A 23,273-nucleotide genomic window follows, 5' to 3' on the forward strand; every position below is an offset into this window, starting at 1 on the left:
AATTTTTAAAAATTAGTTTAGCTACAGTTGGAAAGAGACTTCATAAACTAGAAGGTCAATCTGAGAAAATCATCCAGAAAGAATTATAGAAATGAGGAGAAAGAAAATACGAAACAGAAATTAAGGTACATGATGGACAGAATGGAAAGGTCTAATATACACCTACTAGGATTTCTACAAAGGGAAGAGACACTTCTAAAGAGGCAATATTCAAAAGGTAATAGCTGAGAAATTTTGAAAATTGAAGAAAGATGTGATCTGAATCCTTGGTTACAGAATGCATCCTGAGTTTTGAGTAGAATCGATTAAAACAAATATGAATCAAGATATATTAGTCTGCAGAATATCGAAGACAGAGTATCTTAAAATCAACCAAAGAGGGAGCTCCCCCTGTGGCTAAGTGGGTTATGAACCCGACTAGTATCCATGAGGATTCCGGTTCGACCCCTGGCCTTGACCAGTGGGCTAAGGATCTGGTGTTGCTGTGAGCTGTGGTGTAGATCACAGACATCACTGGGATCTGGTGTTGCCATGGCTGTGGCACAGGCCGGCAGCTGCATGTGCAATTCAACCCCTAGCCTGGGAACTTCCATATGCCGCAGGTAAGGCCCTAAAAAAGAAATTAAAAATCAACCAAAGAGAAAAGAGTATCTACAAGTAAAAATGACCAAACTGACAGCTGGCTTATCAGCAACATAGCTTCACAAGACTGAAGGTAAATTAAGGCCAACCAAGAATCATGCTCAAGTAAACTATTATTCAAGATAACAAGTTAATCTCAGAGAAGGACTGAGAAAGTTTATCACTTACAAATCCTTGTTGAAAGAACTGCAAAGGATCCTCAAAGAAAACAGAGCCAGAGAGGAGTGGGATGCAAATAACAAGGAAATTAGCAAATGTTTAAGAAAATTAAAAAAGCATTAGTGATTTTGCATGTATTTATGTAAATGTGTGTATTTGTATTTAAATATACATATATTTAACCAAGATGAGATTCATTTTTTTTATAACTAAAAATTGGTCATTTATTTGCAACTTCATATCATTCAACCTAACAAAATATTTTTATATGTAGTTTAGTCTGCCTTATTCACGTCAGTACTTCCAGTGCTCAGAACACAGCTTGTCACAAGGCGGGGGGGGGGGGCGGGAGGGGCGGGGGGCTCAATAAATATTGATGAAGGGACAACTTCAGAGTAGAGGAGGTGTTGTAAACGAGGAGGAAGAAAAATATTAGACCGAATTAGCATGGAAAACGGGAGAGGAGAGATCAAAGTGAAAGCATTCTTCAGTCTTTGCATTATTCAGGAAGAAGATAAGAATATTGATTATCTTTAGACTTTGTTAAGCAGGAAGATTAAAATTTCAAGGATAATCCATTAAAGAATACAAAGAGCAGATAACTTTCAAACTAACAAATGAGAAAAGACTATCAGATTGACTTCTAGTAAAAGCTGGTGGATTGATTGTGTGCATTAGCCTCTACCCTCTTCTGAAATCCCAATAAAATGGCCTTAAAGTGCAGTTGTGTTTTTTTTTTAAAGTGCATAAACCCACAAAGAGAATAGGAGACAAAAGACATTTGGGAAGTTGGAAAACCTCCAGATGGTCAGATGATAATAACTAAACACACCTGAAAGGATGAATTTTGCAGCAGCAGTGGAGAAAGCAGAAGAAAAAAAAAGCCCCCAAAACCCCATTTGTATTACTGAACTCCTGAAAGTGCAGGCATTAGCAGCAACAGATTCTTCTGAAAGCATGGGCCTGAAACTGTGGCAAAAGGCTGAGAGTCTGTTTGAGAAGCAGATGTCCTGCCCAGCTCCACTCAGCTGGGTCACTTACCTTTTCCTAAAACAGCAGGTAGCTGAAGGTTTATTCTCCTGAGAGAGTGAAAGAGCAGGTTTCTGGCCTGGGGAAAACAAGACAATGTTGGGGCCAGGATTCTTGTCCTCAAATACAGAGGATTTAAGTCAAACTTTATATACTAAGTTACGAGACTCCTCTCTCCCGATGCCATCCTTCCCTTTGGCCAATAGTTGACCCTTTAGACTTTGCCCTCCAGAAAGGAGATGGAAACCCTCTCCCTGAGAAACTGGAGCAGAGAAGGCATTAATGCAGGGCCAAGCAAGGAGGATGGGAGGTTCATGCTCAAAACCCACAAACTCCCCTTCTTTTTTAATTTTTTTTTTTTTTAATGTCTTTTGCCTCTTCAGGGCCGCACCCGAGGCATATGGAGGTTCCCAGGGTAGGGGTCTAATCAAAGCTACAGCTGCCAGCCTACACCTCAGCCACAGCAATGCCAGATCTGAGCCGCGTCTGCGACCTACACCACAGCTCACGGCAACGCTGGATCCTTAACCCACTGAGCGAGGCCAGGGATCAAACCCGAAACCTCATGGTTCCTAGTTGGATTCATTTCCACTGCACCAAGGCAGGAACTCCTCCCCAATGGTTTTTTGGGGGAAGATTTTCTAGGCAAAATTTAGGGTGAAGGCTGTGGGGTGTGACTCTCTTCTGATGGCTGGTGGTGAGGTAAGAGGGTGGTGCTCCAGGAATCTTGTGCTCAGCTTGAAGTGACCTTCCTCCACCTGGCTGGGGGACTTCCTTCCACAGAAGAACTTAAAGATATTCCTTGTCCTCGAGCTATCCCTTAAGGACAACCAGGACCCTGTTTTATCACTGCACTATTGGTTTTTGCCTGCTCTTCCTTTGTTTGGCATTATCTCCTCTCCCTAATTAGTAACAGTTTGCATCTGCTCTTTGGAACTCAGGGAAGGTCTAGGAGACTGAAGCTTTTGCCTACAAACAAGGACCCGAGGTGGGGGCGGGGGTGGCGTTTCCATCATGGCTCAGTGAAAACAAATCTAACTAGTATCCATGAGGACACAGGTTTAATCCCCAGCCTTGCTCAGTGGGTTAAGAGCTCTCAGTTGCTGAGAGCTGGGGTGTAGGTCGCAGACGTGGCTCAGATTTGGCACGGCTGTGGCATAGGCCAGAAGCGGTAGCTCTGATTCAACCCCTAGCCTGGGAACTTCCACATGCTGTGGGTGCAGTCCTAAAAAGACAAAATAACTAATGATGATATGATAGAAATCAAGCCATAACAATAATAAAAAGAAACAGATTAAATGAGCCCATAGAGCACTGACCCTGGAGCTAGACTTGCCTGGCTTAGAAAGCTGGCATGGATTCATTCTAGGACCTTGGGCAAGTTATTTAACTTCTCTGTGTACCAATTCCTTATTAGTAAAATGGGAATAATTATGGTATGGACTTCATAGGTTCTGTGGGAAATAAATGCTTTAATATATCAAAAAAATAAAGTAAAAGCACTCTGAGCAATGCTTGGCACATTGTAAGTGCCATATAAGAGTTTACTATTCTTCTTATTATTGTTTTCACATCAGATTTTATAAAAAAAAAATTCCATTCATTCACTAAAGAGGCATACCTATAATACAATGTAAGAGAAAAGTTAAAAGGTTGAGAGGGTGCTGGACTTTAATAAGACACATTAGGTCCCTTGGGGCACAGTGGGTTAAGGATCTGGCATTGTCACTGTGGCAGCTTGGGTCACTGCTATGGGGCAGGTTTGAGCCCAGGCCCAGAAACTCCCACATTTCAGGAGCACAGCCAAAAAAAAAAAAAAAAAAAAAAAAAAAAGGAACATACTAGACAAAAATTAATCAAAAGAAAGCAGATATAACCATATAATATCAGAATATATAAGTGTTGGGGCAAAAAGTATTAACAGAAAGGAAAAATTTATCAGGAAAAAAAATAAAACCTAACAACATAGCCTCAAAAGATATAAACCAAAAAGCTGCTGAGTCTCAAAGAGAAGTTGACAAATTTAATAGGTGATTTTAGTGCCATTCTCTCAGAATTGATACAATCACAGAAAAAAGATGTGAACAATAGTCAACAAAGAACACTGTACACCCCAGGAAATGGAAATCCAGGGAGTTCCCACGGTGGCTCAGTGGTAACAAACCTGACCCATCAGAATGCAGGTTCAATCCCTGGCCTTGCTCAGGGGGTTAAGGATCTGCATTGCCATGAGCTGTGGCTTAGGCCAGCAGCTACAGCTCCGATTCGACCCCAAGCCTGGGAACTTCCATATGCTGCAGGTGTGGCCCTAAAAATCAAAAAGAAAAAGAAAAAAAGGAAGGGAGGAAGGAAAATGGAATATTACATTAGCTGGTAAAAATAAGTATGTTTGATAAATATGTATTAACATGGATATGTCCCCAAAATAACACAGAGTGGAAAAAAGCAATGTGCAGGAGGATACAAACTATTTTATATTGTTTAGTTAAATTTTTATAGCATGTGAAATAATACTACATATCATTTTTGCTACATAAATATATATAAAAGAATAAACCATGGGTGAGAATGAGACTCACCAATTTCAGGCTAGTGATACCTTCGGGGGAGAGAAAGGAAATGCAGAGAGGAGCAACAGGGATTTTCACTGAATCCGTCACATTCTATTTTATTTGGGGGGGAGGCACTCCCCCAGCATGCAGAAGTTCCCAGGCCAGGGATCAAACCTGTGCCACAGCAATAACCTGAACCGCAGCAATGACAACGTCGTATCCTTAACGTGCTGTGCCATGAGGGAACTTCACAGTCTATTTCTTTAAAAAAAAAAAAAAAAAGATTCTAAGAAGTTCCCTGATGGCCTAGTAGTAAAGGATTCAGGGTTGTCACTGCTATGGCTCAGGTTTGATCTCAGGCCCAGGAAATTCCACATGCCCTCAGCACAGCCACAAAAAGAAAAAAAAAAAAAAAAAAAAAGATTCTAAGACAGAAACATTAATATTTGTTGAATCTTGGAAAGGGGTGCACAGATGTTAGTAACCCTATCACATGTACTTTTCTGTATGCTTGAAATATTTCATTGTAAAATTTTAAAAATAAAAAGCAAGAGGTCACTTACAGGAGAAATTATCACAACATTTTAAATAAACTATACTTCAATAAAACTGAAAAAAAGCAAGAGGTCATCAATATCAAATCGATAGGTAGATAATAGAGATAAAGCCTGAAGAGCATCCATCGGTTTTGTCCATAAGAGACTCCTAGTGAGTCCAATAGAAGCAGATGCAGTGGTCCATGGATGTAGAAGACACATAGTAGGGAACTGAGGAGAAATGAAGAAAGGAAAGGACTTGAATGGACATTTGGAAAGAGAGAATTGAGTAGAAACTCATAGAAGGCTTAAAGACTCTAGCCAAGAGCCCACTAAAATCTGGAGGCCTGAATTTAAACTGACATAAATCATTGCATAATCTTTTCTTACAGGGCTCCGCAAGGTGATGTTGAAAAAGCAGAAGCCAAGTTCCCATTGTGGTTCAGCAGGTTAAGAACCAGACTAGCATCCCTGAGGATGTGGGTTTGATCCCTGGCCTCCCTCAGTGGGTTAAGGATCCGGCATTGCCGAAAGGTCACAGATGTGGCTCAGATTCCGCACTGCTGTGTCGGTGGCGTGGGCCAGCAGCTGCAGCTCTGATTCACCCCCTAGCCTGGGAACTTCCATGTGCCGCACGTACAGCCCTAAAGAGAAAAGAAGAAAAGAAAAAGCAGAAGCCAGCTTTTTGCCAGGAAAATGAAAGAGAAAGCCAAGGGGACCAAGGGACTAGGGAATCACGAAAGAGTTGTTGAAATAATGCCCTGGATGTTGGGGATGGAGGCAGGAGCCATGGATGTGAGAGAACGAGAGAGCAGAAGGATGGGCATTGTGGCTGAAATGAGATGGAAAAAAAGGATGATGAGATTGAGGAGGTCAAGGAGTCCAGAGGGGGGGTGTCTGGATGGGTTTTTCCACATGGATTTTGATGCCGCTGCCCAGAGGTAAGCTCCCAGGAGAGACAGAGCCAGCTAAGAGCCAGCGGTGCCGAAGTCTGCAGGGAATGTGGAAGGCAGCAATGAGGACCAGGAGGGGAGCATGGCCAGGTGGAATCGGCCTCCAGGATTTAGTGGTCTGGAAACAGCAACCCGGCCTGAGAATTATCAGCCCTGGCGAAGCAGGGCTGCAGGAGAAACCAGGGAGAGGCATCCTGAGCGAAGGCCAGGTTCCCACAAAGGCCGGGAAATGGAGAAAGTTCTAGGCAAGGCTGAAGACGCAGAGGCGTTTATTACATAGGGCAGCGGGATGATTAGGAGAGAAGGGAACTTTAGGGTACTGGGTAGAAAGAATAAACAAAGAAGGATGCGGGAAAGAGAGTGGGAGAGTTACCTTGTCAGAGAGCCTGACTTTGGAGGCTGTGCCCACAGGGATGGGAAGCACAGCGGGTTTAGAAGACAGTTAACTTTTCATCAAACATGACCAGGAGTTCCTGTTGTGGCTCAGCAGGTCACGAACCCCACATGGTGTCCATGAGGACATGGATTCGATCCCTGGCCTCACTCAGTGGACTAAGGATCCAGCATTGCCGTGAGCTGTGGTGTAGGTCACAGATGGGGGCTCGGATCTGGTGTTGCTGTGGCTGTGATACAGGCCAGCAGCTGCAGCTCCAATTTGACCCCTAGCCTGGGAACTTCCCTATGCCGCAGGTGCAGCCCCCCCCCCAAAAAAAATAGGAAGAAAAAAAAAAAGTCCAAAGCCTTGACAAAGGCAGCCTTTGACAGTGAGACCAACACGGTTGGGATCTGGAAGAGTGGGACCACTTACCGTGTGCCAGATACTCCACAGAGTCCTGGGGATGAACTTGGTACCGCATAACACCCACCAAGTTTACACTGGGAGCCCAAGGACGTTCCAAGCGCTGTATAGCAGAGGACAAGTTCTCCAGGTGACAAAGGGAAGAAGCAGGATGCCTGGCAGGGAAAACAGTGTGGAAGCCTGAAGCTACGCAATCCATGGCGTGTTGGAGAAATAGTGAAGGGCTCAGTATGGCTTAAGGCATTAACAAGCTCCTGGGAGGGTAGCCTGGGCACACCTGTCCTTCTCTCTGCCCCTCAGAGTCTGACCCAGGAGGATTTGGAAAGACTTGCTAATAACAAACAACCCCTTTATTGAGCCTCCCGTGTGCCTGATATTTACCTTTATTAGCTGTAGTGCTCGAGTCAATACTTCAAGGTAGGTGTTATCCTCATTTTACTTACGAAGAAACTGAGGCTCTGAGAGATTTGGGAACTTGCTCAGGGTCTTTCCCTGGGCTAATCCCAAGTCCGCCTGACTCTGAACCTCATGCTCAATGCTCCAGCTTATGCTAAGGATAAGAGAGAACCTTGCTTGTGGGACCAGAACCACACAGACTTTACAGGTGCAGGGGGCAGAGACCCATTGTCCTCAGTAGAAAGCCAGGTGCCAGGGATTTATGATTCAGGAGAAAGAACGCTGTTGAAATACAACGAAGCCAGGGTCTGTGTGTGAGCTGATCTGAGCACAGGAACAGTAGCTCAGGGCCAGCCAAGAAAAGGACAGCCGAGCTCAGGGACAGCAGCCAAGTCATCATACAGAGTGGAGTCCACCCTTCCCTCCTTGTCCCATCCCACACATAAACATGCCCCTTTCAGTGCCCCTCCTCTCTTGTCCCCTACAGAAGTCCTTATACCTTTAGCCTTGTCACTACGGCCTCCAAAGACCATGATCCATCACATCTGAGAAATGACCCCCAGCTAGGTGTTTGTGTCAGAAACACCCACTGGTGGTGCAATAGCTAGATGGGACCGGTGACGTGGACTCTGATACCACAACATGTACTGAGGACACTCTGAGTCAACACAGTGATGGGCTAACAAAGATAAGGATTCGTTGTTTGGGTGAGTTGTTTGGGCTTTGTTTGTGTGAACCCTCCTTTATCACCAAAGATCTGAGGCTACTGGCAGTGAAAATTTAAATGATGATGAGGACAATGAGCGAGAGACAAGAGACAGAGAAATAGAGAGGGAGAGAGAAGATCCTTAAGACCAGTAAAAATAAAAATTATAGGAGACAATCACGACCTGATAAAGCACAAGATCTGGAGTTCCAGTTGTGGCTCAGCAGAAATGAATCCAACTTGTATACCTGAGGACACAGGTTCGATCCCTGGTCTCACTCAGTGGGTTAAGGATCCGGTGTTGCTGTGAGCTGTGGTGTAGGTGGCAAACGCAGCTCAGATCCTATGTTGCTGTGACTCTGGTGTAGGCCGGCAGCTGCAGCTCAGATTCAACCTCTAGCCTGGGAACTCCCTTGTGCTGTAGGTGTGGCCCTAAAAAGACAAAAAAAATTTTATTTGTTAATTTTTAAAAGAGTACAGTACAGAAAAAGCATACTAAGAAAAATTGTATATAATCACCTGTGTTCCCACCATCAGCACTAATGTTTCTCCAATTCTTTAAGCATATATTTAGGGGGGTTATTTTACATATTAATTTTTATGCAATCAACTGTTTAGAAACCTGGCTTATTGAAAGAGTATATCATATTTATATTCCATGTCAATTAATATTCATTCAAAATATGATTTTTAATGGAGATTAATGTGGTCATGCCATGATTTTACCAAAATCTCCTCTTATACATTTTTTTTAAAATTATGGGAGTTCCCTGATGGCTCAGTGGGTTAAGGATCCAGCACTGTCACTGCCTTGGGTCTGGTTGCTGCTGGGGCACAGGTTCAATCACTGGCCTGAGAATTTCTGTGTGCCAGAAAAAATGGTTATTCCCTTAACATAAAATTTTAAATGGAAGGCATTTTTCTGGACATTTAAATCCCTAGTTAGAAAACCTTTACAATAATACTGGGAACTCCCAGTGTTAGAACCAGTGGCTTCAGCTTAGACTCTAAAGTAAAGATGCAACACCAAACTTTCAGACATCTTCTGTTTCTGCTACTCTCTTGGACTTCTAGGTACACATGGCAAATTGGGTGCATGTATCTAGTCTTAATTTTGTCTGAAATGTCCCTCAAAATATAGTGAAGAGTTGGTTTTTGTTGTTGTTGTTGTTGTTGTTGTTGTTGTTTTGTTTTTTGGGTTTTTTTAAGAAAAGCTGTAGACCTATAGGGAAAAAAGAATGGAAGAAAAGACTATAGCAAAATTTTTGAAAGCTAGGAAGCAGATAGACCAGTTGCAAATAATTTAGTAGGCTTGAGCAAGCTGATCTGAAGTTGGCAAAAGTTGGAGAAAGAGGAACTCCAACCTGATTTTTTGCACTGAATTCTCTAAAGGTTAAGAAATTGTTGTAAATCTGCTGCTAGACAATGTTACACCTGTGTCTGAATTAAAACTAGCCTCCCTTTTCTGAAGATGCTCTGCTGCCATCTATCAGAAACTTGTCATAATAAATTGTATGATTCCATGATGTCTTTGTGTAAGAAAGGTGCCCTCAGCATTGTGCAGTACACGACTTGCATAGCTGTACATACCAGCCCTGAACTAGAAGCATCAGTTACCACTGAAAATGGTGAGAAAGAAGGCTATTGTAAAATATGAAAGACTGGAAGAAACTATTGAAAAAGCAGGAAATGCTTTTTTTTTTTCTTTTTGTCTTTTTAGGACCGCACCCACAGCACAAGGAATTTCCCAGGCTAGGGGTTGAATCAGAGCCACAGCTGCCAGCCTACATCACAGCCACAGCAACTTGGCATCCAAGCCGCGTCTGCAACCTATACCACAGCTCAGGGCAACGTGGGATCCTTAACCCACTAAGCAAGGCAGGGATCGAACCTGCATCCTCATGGTTACTAGTCAGATTCATTTCCGCTGAGCCATGACAGGAACTCCTTCAAGTTTATTATTTATTAATTTATTTATTTATTTTGGTCTCAGAATAACACTTTAAAATACCATTAATATCATCAGAGAGTTAAAAGAATATATTAGGAGTTCCCGTCGTGGCGCAGTGGTTAACGAATGCGACTAGGAACCATGAGGCTGCGGGTTCGGTCCCTGCCCTTGCTCAGTGGGTTAACGATCCGGCGTTGCCGTGAGCTGTGGTGTAGGTTGCAGACGCGGCGGCTCGGATCCCGCGTTGCTGTGGCTCTAGTGTAGGCCGGTGGCTACAGCTCCGATTCGACCCCTAGCCTGGGAACCTCCATATGCCGCGGGAGCGGCCCAAAGAAATAGCAAAAAGACAAAAAAAAAAAAAAAGGATATATTATACTGATGAAAAAGAACAGGATACTATAAGAGAACATTCATAGAATTTTTTTAAAGCTCTTGCAAATTAGAAATGATGGCAGAAACAGAAAACTGAATAAAGAGTGAAGCAATCTCCCAGAAAGGAAAGTATGCAGAGACAGAAGAAATGAGAGAAAAGATAAGAAAGACCTGTCCTGAAAGGTTCTATTATGGGAAGAGATAAAGAAAAAGTGGTATGATCACCTTAGAAAACAACTTAGCATTACCTGGTAAAGATGATCATACATATACTGTATGTACAATTGAGGAAGAAAAAAATTCATTAAATTCATTCATTTATTTAACAAATATTTATTGAGCACCTCCGGAGTTCTAGTCATCGTGCTGGGCACTGACTACACAAGAATAAGAAACAAGATAGACAGGACCTCTCCTCTCTCAGAAACCAAACAAGATACTTCATCCCAAAGCAGCTATGAAATACAGCACGTCTCAGGCTCAATTTTGTCCACAAGGTTTAAGGCTTCATGCAATGAGTCTCTGGATAAATTTCCCACAGGCAGAACATGGGTATGAAAAAGTTAAAATTGTCCTGTAGTTCAAAAAAGAAGTAAATGAAGTTCCCGTTGTGGCTCAGGGGCAACGAACTTGACTAGTATCCGTGAGGACTCAGGTCCCATCCCTGGCCTTGCTCAGTGGGTTAAGGATCTGGTGTTGCGGTGAGATGTGGTGTAGGTCACAGACCAGCTTGGATCCCTTGTTGCTGTGGCTGTGGGGTAGGCTGGCAGCTGCAGCTCCGATTCGACCCCTAGTCTGGAACTTCCATATGCTGCGGGTTTGGCCCTAAAAAGACACAAAAAAAAAAAAAAAAAAAAAAAAAAAAAAAAAAGAAGTAGAAATAAGATCAAAGCCGTATGGAGAAAGAACCAATTTAATATTTATAGTTTTGAACTGAGTCATCCAAAGATAGAATCAATTGTTTGGAGAGGTTGTAAGTTGGCCATCGGTGGAGGTGTTCAATACAAAGCAGGATTCATTCACTCAATGGTTCAGTGACGGCCATGTGCCAGGCACCAGGCTGGGCACTGTGCATCGGTTAGCTCTTGCTACATAGCAAATCACCCCAAAACTCAGTGTCTTCTGATCTCTCACAATCTCTGCTGGTCAGTGGCTTGGCTGTGTGGTTCTGCTTCAGGACCTGTCATGAAACTGCAGGCTCAAATGAGGCTAGAGGATCTGTCTCCAGGGTGGTTCAGGCTGGCACGTTGGTGGCGGCTGTTGAGGAGGGCTGCAGCTCCTCCCTCTGTGGACCCCTCCACAGGGTGCCTGCATGTCATCACAAGGGGGTGACTGTCTCCCCTCAGAGCCAATGGTCCAAGAGAAGGCAGGGTGGACGCCACAATGGCCTAGTCTGGGGAGACTTACGCCGTGACTTCCTCAATAGCCTGTTGCTCACGGAGGCTAGTCCTCTTCAGCGGGAGAGGGACAAGGGGCTACGCGAGACTGTGGGTCCTGGAGGCGAGGATGGAGCTCGGTCGCTGGCTACCACACTGGAGATACGGTGATGAGCAAACAAATAAGGCGCCTGACCTCAGGCTGCTCGGGGAGAGCTATGATAATGTGTTAGAAATGACATCAAAGGAAACAAACTGAGAGACAAGCAAACCCCTCTGATCCTAATGTCCTGTGACTTTCGTGCTTCTAGGTCGTCGTTCTTTAGGAAATTTTTTTTTTTTTTTTGTCTTTTTGCCTTTTCTGGGGCCGCTCCTGCGGCACATGGAGGTTCCCAGGCGAGGGGTCGAATCGGAGCTGTAGCAATGCAGGACCCGAGCCGTGTCTGCGACCTACACCACAGCTACAGCAACACCAGATCCTTAACCCACTGAGCAAAAGCCAGGGATCGAACCCACACCCTCACGGTTCCTAGTCAGGTTCGTTAACCACTGCGCCACGATAGGAACTCCTCTTTAGGAACCTTATCACGAATCCACCATCTCAGAACCAGCCTCTCGCATCTCATTCCTCTGGGCAGGGCAGTTCTGGGGTCCCCATTGTTAGCTTGCCATCACACAGCGAGATAGCCAGTCCCACCCTGGGTGCTCTTAGACCCAGAAGATCCCCAGATAACCTCAAGCTTGTTTCTCTCCGCAGGGTGCACCACCGCCTGGGCTCTCCTCCCTGAGCACAGGGTGTCCTGTGATAACGCCGGGAGAACATAGCGTGCCCACGCAGGAGCAGCTTTTGACCCAGCCAGGGCAATCCCTCAACAGCGCAGTGCCCAGCAGGCCCAAGAGGAGAGCACCCCTCCACCCCCCTTTGTCCTGTTGCACTTTCCTCTCCCAAATCAAATCCATGCGACACATGAGAGAATTCAGGGGCAATGACCTCTCAGATGACTTCTGACCTTCAGCTTTTGGCACAGGGGTGTGGCTAACATGCCAGCCTGGCCCACACTGGTGCTGGCCAGCACTCCTTTGGAGACACTAATCCATGGGCAGAGGAGTCTGCTATCTTCCGGTCACCTGAGGAGCAAGAGGGAGCCGGGGGAGCCTCAGGCCTGAAACTGTGCTGGGGTCTTGGGGTACCTTTGGGAGATATTGCTGTGGGCTGTACCAGAGCCCAGAAAACACCCTCTTCGGCCCTGGCAGGGGACTCTAAGTGCACTGTTCTCCTGTGTATAAGCGCTTCAGTCGTGCCAAGTGGTAAAAACTGGATCCGGGAGCAACTCTGGTGAATATTTCTTTCTTTGTTTCTAGTTTTTAGCAATATTATTAGGATGGCTATTTTCAAATACGAAAACAACAATAGGAGTTCCTATTGTGGCTCAGCAGTAACAAACCCGACTAGTGTCCATGAGGATGAGGGTTCAATCCCTGGCCTTGCTCAGTGGGTTAAGGATTCAGTATTGCTGTGAGCTGTGGTGCAGTTCACAGACGCAGCTCGGATCCTGCGTTGCTATGGCTGTGGTGAAGGCCAGCAGCTGTAGCTCAGATTTGACCTGTAGCCTGGGAACTTCTATAGGCTGTACCTGCAGCCCTAAAAAGCAAACAACAACAACAATAAAAAATAACAAGTGTTGCAGAAGATGGGGAAAAACAAATCCTTGTGCACTGTTGGGGGGGGTGGTAAAAATCAATATGGTGCCTCAAAAAATTAAACAGAATTACCATGCGATCCAGCAACCTCACTTCTGGGTACAAACAGAGAAAAATTGAAAGTAGGGACTTGAAGAGGTATTTCTACACCCATGTGCATAGCGGCATTATTCACAATAGCCAAAAGGTGGAAATGACCCAAGTGTGCCTGGGGAGATGAATGAATAAAGAGAATGTGGTCTGTCTACACAGTGGAATATTATTCAGCCTTATAAAAAGAAGGAGACTCGAGTTTCCATTGTGGCCCAGCAGCATGGAACCCGACTAGGATCCATGAGGACGCAGGTTCAATCTCTGGCCCGGGTCAGTGGATTCAAGAATCTGGCGTTGCCATGAGCTGTGGTGTAGACCGGCAGCTATAGCTCCAATTTGACCCCTAGCTTGGGAACCTCCATCTGCCGTGGGTGCATCCTTAAAAAGTAAAAAAAAAAAAAAAAAAAAAAAAAAAAAAAAAAAAAAAAAAGAGGAGGAAGAAGGAAACTGATCCCTGCTACAGCATGAATGAACTTTGAAGACATTGTGCTAAGTGAAATAAGCCAATCACAAAAGGACAACTATTGTATGATTCCACTTACAAGAACTATCTAGAGTAGGCAAACTCATCAAGAAAAAAGTAGAATGGTGGTGGCTGGGGACAGGGGGAAAGCGATTGTTTCATAGGTCTGGAGTTTCATTTGGGAAGATGGAAAGTTCTGGAGGTGGATAGGGTTGCTCACCAAGGGGAATGTACTTAATTGAAGACGTTCAGTAACTATTTGTTGGCTACGTGAGTATACATGGGGGGCGTATTTCTGCTTTGGATCACATGGACATTTTTCCCACCTCCCTCTTAGAGCTCTCCCCTCAACTCTCTCAGTACACCCTGCCCTAACCCCTCCCGCAGTCCCATCTCCCAGCCCTCGGTGTCCTTCTAGCACCCCCTGTCAGTGGGCTCGCCCTCACCTCAAGCCCAGCAACACCAAGAAGTCACATGGTAACCAGACTGGGCTAGTTTCTCAGCAGCTTTATTGAGTATGGAGAGGTAGTGTCACGGTCCACTGGACATGTATCCCTAGGTTTGTACAAGAACTGCTTTGGGACAGACAGACAGACAGGGGGCAGGGCAGGGCAGGTGTCAGGGGTGGGGTGGGAGCACCAGGGGCAGCTCAGCCCTCCAAAGGGGCCTGCGCCTTCTCTGTGCAGGGAGGGCCTGGCTCTGGCCCTGGCTCGCCTCCTCTTTGAGGGTGCTGAAGAAGGTGTTGACCTTGTCCCTCAGATCCTTCTCCAGGAAGCTCAGGTGGCCCTCCACGTCCCCCGCCAAAGGGCCCAGCTTCTGCCTGAGATCCTCCACCTGCTGCACCAAAGCTTTGTTGAAGGTCTCCCCGTAGGGCTCCACCTTGAGGCGGAACTCCTCCACCTGCTGGTCCAGGTGGCTTCTCAGCTCCAGCAGCGACTTCTGCAGCCCCTCGGTGTTGCCCTTCAGATGGCCATGCACGTTCTCGGCCACCGGCACCAGCTTCTGCCGCAGCTCGTCGGCATTGGCCGAGATCTTGGCCTTCAGCTCCTCTGCCTGCTTCTTCATCTGGAAGGCCAGGCCCTCGAGCTGGTGGTTGAGCTTCTCCTGGACGTCCTGCGCATAGGGGGCCAGGCTGCGCCGCAGCTCCTCCACGTTCTGATCGATCTTGGCCTTGAGCTCCTCCGCATAGGGCGTGAGGCTCCCCTTGAGCTCCTCCACATTCTGATCGATCTTGGCCTTGAACTCATCCGCATAGGGTGCCACGGAGGCCTCCAGGTTGCGGATGTTCTGCCGTAGCACGGACTCCATGCGCTCTGCGTAGGGCTTCAGCTGGCGCTGCAGCTGCTGAACCTGGGTGTTGACCTGGGTGCGCAGCTCCTCCGTAAAGGGCCCCAGGCGCTGCTGCAGCTCGCGCACGTTGTCTCCGATTTTCTGGCTCACCTCGGTAGCGTGGGGCAGCAGCCGGGCTCGCAGCTCCTCCAGCTCCCTTCGAATCTCCTCCTTCAGCTTCTCTGAGTCCTTGGTCAGGCGTTCATGCAGCTCCGTGGCAAAGGGCACCAGCTTCTTCTGCAGGTCCTCCGTGTAGGTGTTCACTTCCCCAAGTTTGTCCTGGAAGAGAGTGCTGCGGGGGAAGGACACCAGGGGGCCGCCGTCAGGCTTGACATTCCATCCTAGGACCTTATCTCCTTATATACCCCTCGCCTATACACACCTGCCTAGGACAGGTGAGGGTGCAGGGTACTGAGTTCACCCTGTGGCTTTCCCCCTGGTCAGTCGTGATTTGAGCAAAGGATTGTAATAAACAAAGGTATTACATTGAACTTGTGTCTCTGAATCTCCCCGGAGCTTGAGTCACAGTATCTATCTATCATGTGACCTGAAGTAGTTTCCTTTTTGCTAAGATGTGGCCATTCATCACATTCTAGAAGATTAAAGCAGGGGTTACTCAGTCTGCCTTCCTGTTTGCATACGTGGATCCCCAGGTCTGGAGACCTTGGGTTGCCCCAGGGAGTTGGTGGCAGGGCAGTGGGGATCTTAAATTCAGGTTTCCTGCCTCCAAGCTCAGCCCTTGCCAACGCATTGCAGGGCCTTTAAGAAGCCCCCACCCTGCAAGATGTGCCCCCCCTCCCCGTTTCTTTTCTTTTTAGGGCCGCACCCACGGCCTATGGAAGTTCCCAGGGGAGGAGTCAAATGGGAGCTGCAGCTGCCAGCCTACGCCACAGCCACAGCAACTCCAGATTCGAGCAACGCCGGCTCCTTAATCCACTGAGTGAGACCAGGGATTGAACCCGCATCCCCATGGGTATTAGTTAGGTTCTTAACCCTCTGAGCCACAATAGGAACTCCTCTGTGCCCCTCTTACTTGAGCTGCTGGGTGAGCTCAGACTTCTGGAGATGTTCCACAGCCTTCTTGGCATTGCTGCCCAGCTGGCTGAAGTAGTCCCACATCACAGTAGCCACTTGGTCGGCATTGACCTCAGCCCGGGCACCTAAGTGGGAAACAGAGCAATTCATGAGGACCCGCTCCTTCCTTGCTCCTCTGCCCCATCCCTGAGCAGCAGACAGAATGAGGGGGCTGCCCAGCCACTGACGTCCCTCTCTGTGCTTGGCGAGCTAGAAGCCACAGGGGTATGTAAACTGGCAGCGCACCAATGCCAGAGGGCCCACCGCTGTGAATAGGCCAGCTCCTCTGCGAGCCAGGTGGCAACTGGGCAGCCCCCTGCGTCCAGCTGTGGACTGACAGGGATTTGGCACTGTCCTCTGGCCTTGGCCCTAGACTCTCCACCCTCCCCCAACTGGTGCAGCTCTCGTGCCTGAGAGCTCCATCCAAGGCAGCTCCTACTCACCGGTGACGGCCACCAGGGCCAGGCTCAGGACCACAGCCTTCAGGAACATCCTGAGCTCCCCGCTGGGCTGGAAGTGTCTCTTACTGCACTGGGTCCTCCGTGGAGGAGAGGTTCTCAGGCAGCTCACCTGTGCTGCTGTTTGAACTGACTGAAGCTCAGAGCCAGCCAGACATTTAAATCCCTCTGACTGCCCTCCCGGCCTTCCTCTCCAGCGTGACTCCACGCTGGAAGGTGACACATTCCCAGGAGGCCTCTTGGACTTTTGTGACCCTGAGACAACGTGGAAGCAGGCAGGAGGCTGGGGCTTGGGCAGCAGTCAGAACCAGCTGTTCTGTGTGTGGGCCCCACCCAGCATTAATGGGGGAGGGCTCGATGGGGCAGAAACGAAGCCTTGGGAACACCTGAGCACAGGACTGATGCCCCAGATGCCTTGTGACAGCTGAGTCTGTGCCAGGGTTGGGGGGCAAAGTCCACAGCTTTCTCCTGCCTGCCCCGGGGGGAGGGCCCTCACCCCCACATCTCCCAACCCTGATTCCATTTCTGAGCACCAGACTCTGGACTGGGCCACAAGTGGGGCCAGCGAGCTAAGATGCAGGGCTCTGATCAGTGTGCACCCAGGAGGAAGGGCGCCTTTGGGAAGGTGGGTGGAGTGGGCGGGGTCCTGTGTTAAAAGCATTTATTGGACATGTGCTTCAGCTCCCACCACTGCCAAGTGCGGTCCTGGTCTGATGATTCAACTTGACCTAGCTCTGAGCCTCTGTTTCTCCTTTGAAAAATGGGGTTGGACTTTCCCGTTGTGATTCAGCTGGTTAAGGACCTGACATAGTCTCTGTGAGGATGTGGGTTTGATCCCTGGCCTCCCCCAGGGGTTGGGGATCTGCCGTTGCTATGGCTGTGGCACAGGCCTCAGCAGCAACGCTCATTTGACCCCTAGCTTGGGAACTTTCATGTCGCAGGTATGGCTCTAAAAAGAAAAAAAAAAAAGAGAGAAAGAAAAATGGGGTTGTTGGGTTTGTTAAATGAGATGTGACTTGTGAAGTGAGTAGTATACTGCCTGACAGAGTCAGCACTAAGAAATAGTTATTATTGTGGTTAATAATGCTACTATTTTCCTGATTTGGACCAAAGCAGGGAATACAGCGAGTGCAGAGTTAGGCCCAGCCCTCGGAGGGTAACCAGGCAGGTGTGATGCAAGGTGACAAACAGGCTAGCCCGAGACCCGACTCCTGCCCACCTCCCCAGCCACACCCCCTGGGCGGGAGCTGTCAACTTGTGATGAATCGCAGGATCTGAGGCTCCCAGGGGCCTCTCCCCCGTGGACTGGGGCCGGGGGTGGTGCCCAGATCTTCTGCTTGGGCTTCCAGCTTTCTCTACAAATGAGGTCACATACGCAACCACAGAAAAACATCCACCAGAAGGTGATGCAGCCCCCCTGGCTTGGGCCCCTCTGCTGGACCGTGATCATCACCTTGAGTGACTATGAGGTGGACCCCGTCATGCTGCACTGTTGGCGCCCTTCCCTGAGTGCAGGGCCTGGCACGCAGAGGGGCTTCCAGGAGTCTGCCTTTGAAAGAGTCATGCTAACCCTGACTTCCCAAGTCCTCTTTCTTTCTTTCTCGCTTTTCAGGGACGTCCCTGTAGCATATGGAGGTTCCCAGGATAGGGGTCCAATCAGAGCTACAGCTGCCCGCCTACACCACAGCCACAGTCACATAGGATCCTAGCCGTGTATGACCTACACCACAGCTCACGGCAACCCCGGATCCTTGACCCACTGAGCTAGACCAGGGATTGAACCCACAACATCATGGTTTCTAGTCGGATTCGTTTCCACTGAACCATGATGGGAACTCCCCATGTCTCCATTTTTTTTAAAAAAATTTTAATCGAAGTATAGGTGATTTACAATGTTGTATTACTTTCAAGAGTACAGTAAAATGATTCAACTATATATGTGTATATGTGTATGTATATATATGTGTGTGTGTGTGTGTGTATATATATATACACATATATATATATTCTTTTTCAGGTTCTTTTTCATTGTAGGTCATTACAATATATTGAGTAGAGGAGCTCCCATTGTGGTTCAGCAGTAAGGAACCCGACTATGATCCATGAGGATGTGAGTTCGATCCTTGGCACCGCTCAGTGGGTTAAGGACCCAGCATTGCTGTGACCTGCAGTGTAGGTTGCAGACGTGACTCAGATCTGGTGTGGCTGTGGCTGTGGTGCAGGCTGACAGCTGCAGCTCTGATTCAGCCCCAAGCCTGGGAACTTCCATATGCCAGAGGTGTGGCCCAAATAAAAGCAAAAAAAGCAAAAAAAAAAAAAAAAAAAAAAGCTATCGAGTAGAGTTCCCTATGCTGTGCAGTAAGTCCTTGTTATTATCTATTTTATATAGAGTAGTGTGTATATGTTAAACCCAAATTTGAATTTCTCCCTCTCTGACCTCTATTTTTACCTCTACCAGAAGTAGCTTAATGTCTCATGGGAGTAAAAACAGCTAGAAGGTCTTCTGATGCTTGCACCCTTCTGCAGAGTCCCCACTACTGGGCTGTGTCCCACCATGGTCACCTCCAGTGTCAGGGAGCTCCTCCAGCAGCCTGTGCCCTCTCACAGTAGTTATTAAGATTCAGATGATGGAATTGGACTCCCTGGATACATGTCTGGGCTCCCCACATGCTGTGCGACTTTAGGCAAGTGTCTTAACCTCTCTGAGCTTCTCAGTGGGGCATAAAATATTATGTGCCTTCTGGGCTGGGAGGATTCAGTGAGCTAATCTGAAATGCTGGGAATGGTGCCTGATGCAGTCAGTGCTCATCAAGCACGAGCCACGTTGTACTCCTGACAGCCCCGCCACCACACTCCCCAGTCAAGCACAGTCCAGTCGGGTCTGGGTACAAAGGTCAGTGCTCAGTGCCCCATTCCTCCCCCCAGGCCAGAGATGAGAAGGGCAATGAGTCACAAAGGACACTCAGTTGAGTGTGGCCTCCTGGACTTACAGTCTGCAGGGCAGGTGCTGCCAGCGTGTGATGGGTTCAGAGTTTGCCTCTGTCTCACCCGCCCGGGGTGGACACATGGTCGGAATATCTGCCTCTCTTTACGTGTGTCCAAGAGCCTCTGCCAGGATGCGTACGGGTTCTCATAGGTGTGCAACGACCTCAGCCGTCTGGGGGCTCAAGCCTAAGGCATGCAGCTACACATAGGCCTGTGTGTGCCCACGGCTGTGAGGAGGTTTGTTTTATCCCGTCATGTCGCGGGTGGGATGCCATTGAAGAGTGCTCGTGCTTCCCAAAGTCTGTGGGCATGTTTTCTATCAGTCTGTGAATGGATCTGGAGGGTGGGGAGAATGAGAACCCCTGTGTCCAGTCTTAGAGGGTGTGAGCTGCTGATGGAATAAGCAGACCCTGCCTCCAGCCCTCCTTCTGATTCTACTTGAGCACCTGTGCCGGCCACCCCAGCGGGAACTGGCTCTATGAATCTGGGGACAATCACACTGGGGGACACAAAGGGCCTGTGTGATGCTGCGTGAGGCATGTCCCTTTCTGAGCCTCAGTCTCCTTCTCTGTACAGCAGACAGACCTCATCGTCAGAGAGGGGACAAAGCTGAGAGCCCAGCATTACCTACAGCCACCCTCCTGTCCACCCACAGCGATCAGAGCCAGGAGGGAATGGCTCAGGCCTAGCCAGGGATGGGCAGTCACATGGACACATGTCCCCATATATGCACCACACTGGCCATTGTCCCAGGGCAGAACTAAAGGGGAGAGGCCCTTGTTATAAGAGGAAAGTTCTGGGTGAGACCCTAAGAGCAACTTCCAGCACAGAGGGCCTTGATGAACCAGGGCCTCCGGCCGGCAGTGATCTTGGAAAGACAGCCCTGTGTGATGGCTTGAATGAGATTTTAATTCTCTGCCCAGGAACTGAACCTGGGCAGTCTGGGTGAAAACCAGGAACCCCAGCCACTAGACCAGCTAGAGGCTAGAAGCAAAATTGCCCTGATTCTTGCCCCCTGTTGAAAGCGAGAATGTTTCAAGGAGCCAAAGACTGTGAAAACAGGTATAAAGTTTATTATTAGAAGCATAGCACCACATGTGGGAGAGCACATGGAGAAGCCAGTTTGTTTATTTAAGGCAGAAGCAAAGCCGTGATCCACACCCGAAAGAGGAGTGCGGGTGCGGGCCACCCCCTGAATGAGGAGTGCGCCAAAGAGGTGATTTAACTCACTTACATGGCACAGTTCTTCTGGGTCTTTGTTTTCCTTTGGCCAATTATCCTGTTTTATTTCTTACACCTGACCAAACCAAGGGCCTCCCCAATATGCGCGCACATTTTTGGCAAAGATGGATTCCAGAGCAAAGTGTTCTGGGACGGTATCAGGACGTACAATGGCCTGGCACCCCAGGAGTCTTTCTGCGCATGTGTGACTGCGGAGGTCTCCTTGACCCCAGGAGTGATTGAAGTGGTCACATCTTCTCTTTCTACTCTCCCAGCAGAGCTCCTGCCATTAACGTTCTCCTTGATGCGTCAAAAAGAGGAAAGGCCCCATTTCCTCAACCTAACAAGTCCCAGCTGTTCTCAGCCCGGGGGCCCATCTACCTCCTCCCTCAGCAGGGCTGAGTCAGGGCTGCCCCGTCTGGCCCAGCAGGGGCACGGATCCCAGAAGCCCAGACACTAAAGCCTCCCTTGAACCCAAGTGGAAGCAGAGTCGGCCCAACCCCAGAGGACCATTTCTGGCCCCAGCAGGAGGCCTTCTCCGCCTCCCCACCCACCACCAGTTATGGCCTGTAGGCCAAGCCTGGAGCCACGCTGCTTGGTCCAAGGGAGCCGTGGTGGGAGGTGGGGCGAGAAGGGAGGGCAAAGCAGCTAGGGCTGCCGCCGAGAAGACCCTTACTGGGACAGGCTTGCTGAGACCCCGCTGGAGCTGTGGGAGAGGTACTGGGACACGAAGGCACCAAGCCCTTCGAAAGAGAAAAGGTCCCAGGCCCACACGCCTGTGGTCTCTCTGCAGCGCAGCCTCACACCTGGGCTCCGGCTGCATCTCCTGACCTCCTCGGCTTCAGCGGCTCTCTGCCATGCAGAAGCGAGGGGATGGCTTCCTTCAGACCCTCCACACATGTGGGAAGGGAGTTGGAGGAACCAGGGCCAAGGGGTCCAGCCAGCCCATTCCAGCAGGCCCCTGCCCAGCCTGGAGTCTGGATTCTTGCTGTGGCCCTCACCTCTGGGGCCCAGGAACAGGCTAGTAGAGAAGATGGAAGTGGACACAGTTGCCTTGGACTTTCCCCAAAGGTCAAATCCTCAGTGACCTCCTAATTTTCTTCCCCACCCCATCACCGAAATCTGTGCTCAGGAAGAGATCTGAAACCAATGGACTCTGAGATATGAGTAACTGACAAATCCCCAAGGATTTCATCTGTCCAGGTTCTTGCGTACCAGCGTGGGTATTTGAAGACCTGGATTCTGGTTCCCAGCCCTATCACTGATGGGCTATGGGCTCTTGGGCATGTCTCTGGCCCTGCGTTAGCTTTCTTAGATGTAATGTGGGGTGAACAATGTCTATTTTACAGGAATCTATTTGCTTTGAACAGATCACAAGGTCTAAGTCAAAGGAATGAATCTCTATGGAGAAATTTCAAGTCTCAGTCACAGATAAAGACATCTGATGAAAAGGCTTCTGATGTCACACTCTGGGTTTAGTTGCTTCCTTCTGAGACGATGGCTGCCTGCCAAAAGCTTTCAGCATTGGAGGCTCCTGCTGCCTTCAGACTGTGCTGTCTAGGGAAGGACCAGGTGTGTGTGAGAAAGGAGAAACTTCTCGAGCCCCTTCCATGGACAAGCTGCTTTGTACATATCGCATCTGCATTTCACCATGATTCAGCATGTGGGTATTCTGTTCCCATTTTACAGAGGAGAATATTGAGACACTCAGCTGTTAGATCTCTGGCGCTGGGTCATTGGAGTAAATGCCAAAGGTATCATTTCAGTGTAAAATTTGGAGTTCCCTTCGTGGCTCAGTGGTTAACAAAACCGACTAGAATCCACAAGGATGCAAGTTCAATCCTTGACCTTACTCAGTGGGTTAAGGATCCGGCGTTGCCGTGAGCTGTGGTGTAGGTCACAGACATGGCTTTAATCTTGCGTTGCTGTGATTGTGGCATAGGCCGGCAGCTACAGCTCCGATTGGACCCCTAGCCTGGGAATCTCCATATGACTCAGGTGCAGCCCTAAAAAGCAAAAATAAACAAACAAACAAAGAGACGAACATAAAATTTCCTGGTTCTGAAGTCTTAGCATCCAGAAGAAAAAGCCATCCAGGCTACAGCTCCCAATGTGGACCCAGGGGACACCACACCCTGAGAAGGGCCAAGGCCTCTCCTGGACAGCCGACTGCCCCATAGAGCTCATGGGCCCCCTCTCCTCACTGGAATGGCCTCAGCAACAGCCCTGGTTCCTTCCAGTAGCCTCCCCAGCCAGGGGACTGTGTCGGCAGCTATTTCCGAGCTGAGGCCCGAGGGGAGAGGCACTCAGCCCTGGGAATCGATCCTGGTTGCCCCAGTTTGGGGAGGGCCTCGGCCCTGCGTCCGGATCCTGTCCAGGGGAGTGTTATCAGTGAGTCCAGAGGGCAAGGTGAGGAGGAGGGGGGCGGAAGGACAAAGGCCTGGGACTCAGAGCGGCCTTTGACCTGCTCCCACCACC

At 48.5% G+C, this 23,273-nt stretch overlaps 1 protein-coding gene and 1 long non-coding RNA gene across 2 annotated transcripts; one reads left to right on the plus strand and one right to left on the minus strand.

The window, feature by feature from the left end:
• LOC106504887 lies at positions 7,582–22,276 on the plus strand. The gene is made up of 3 exons (XR_001298831.2): positions 7,582–7,773; positions 12,229–12,807; positions 22,166–22,276. It is a non-coding gene; the product is annotated as an uncharacterized LOC106504887 (long non-coding RNA).
• APOA4 (apolipoprotein A4) lies at positions 14,222–16,707 on the minus strand. Its single transcript, NM_214388.1, is given in 4 exon segments — positions 14,222–14,406; positions 14,409–15,349; positions 16,091–16,217; positions 16,575–16,707. Coding segments are annotated over 4 exon segments (1,146 nt in total). The 5' UTR covers positions 16,624–16,707; the 3' UTR covers positions 14,222–14,377.

The sequence above is a fragment of the Sus scrofa genome, chromosome 9, assembly GCF_000003025.6.
Source record: "Sus scrofa isolate TJ Tabasco breed Duroc chromosome 9, Sscrofa11.1, whole genome shotgun sequence".
Taxonomy (NCBI): Eukaryota; Metazoa; Chordata; class Mammalia; order Artiodactyla; family Suidae; genus Sus; species Sus scrofa.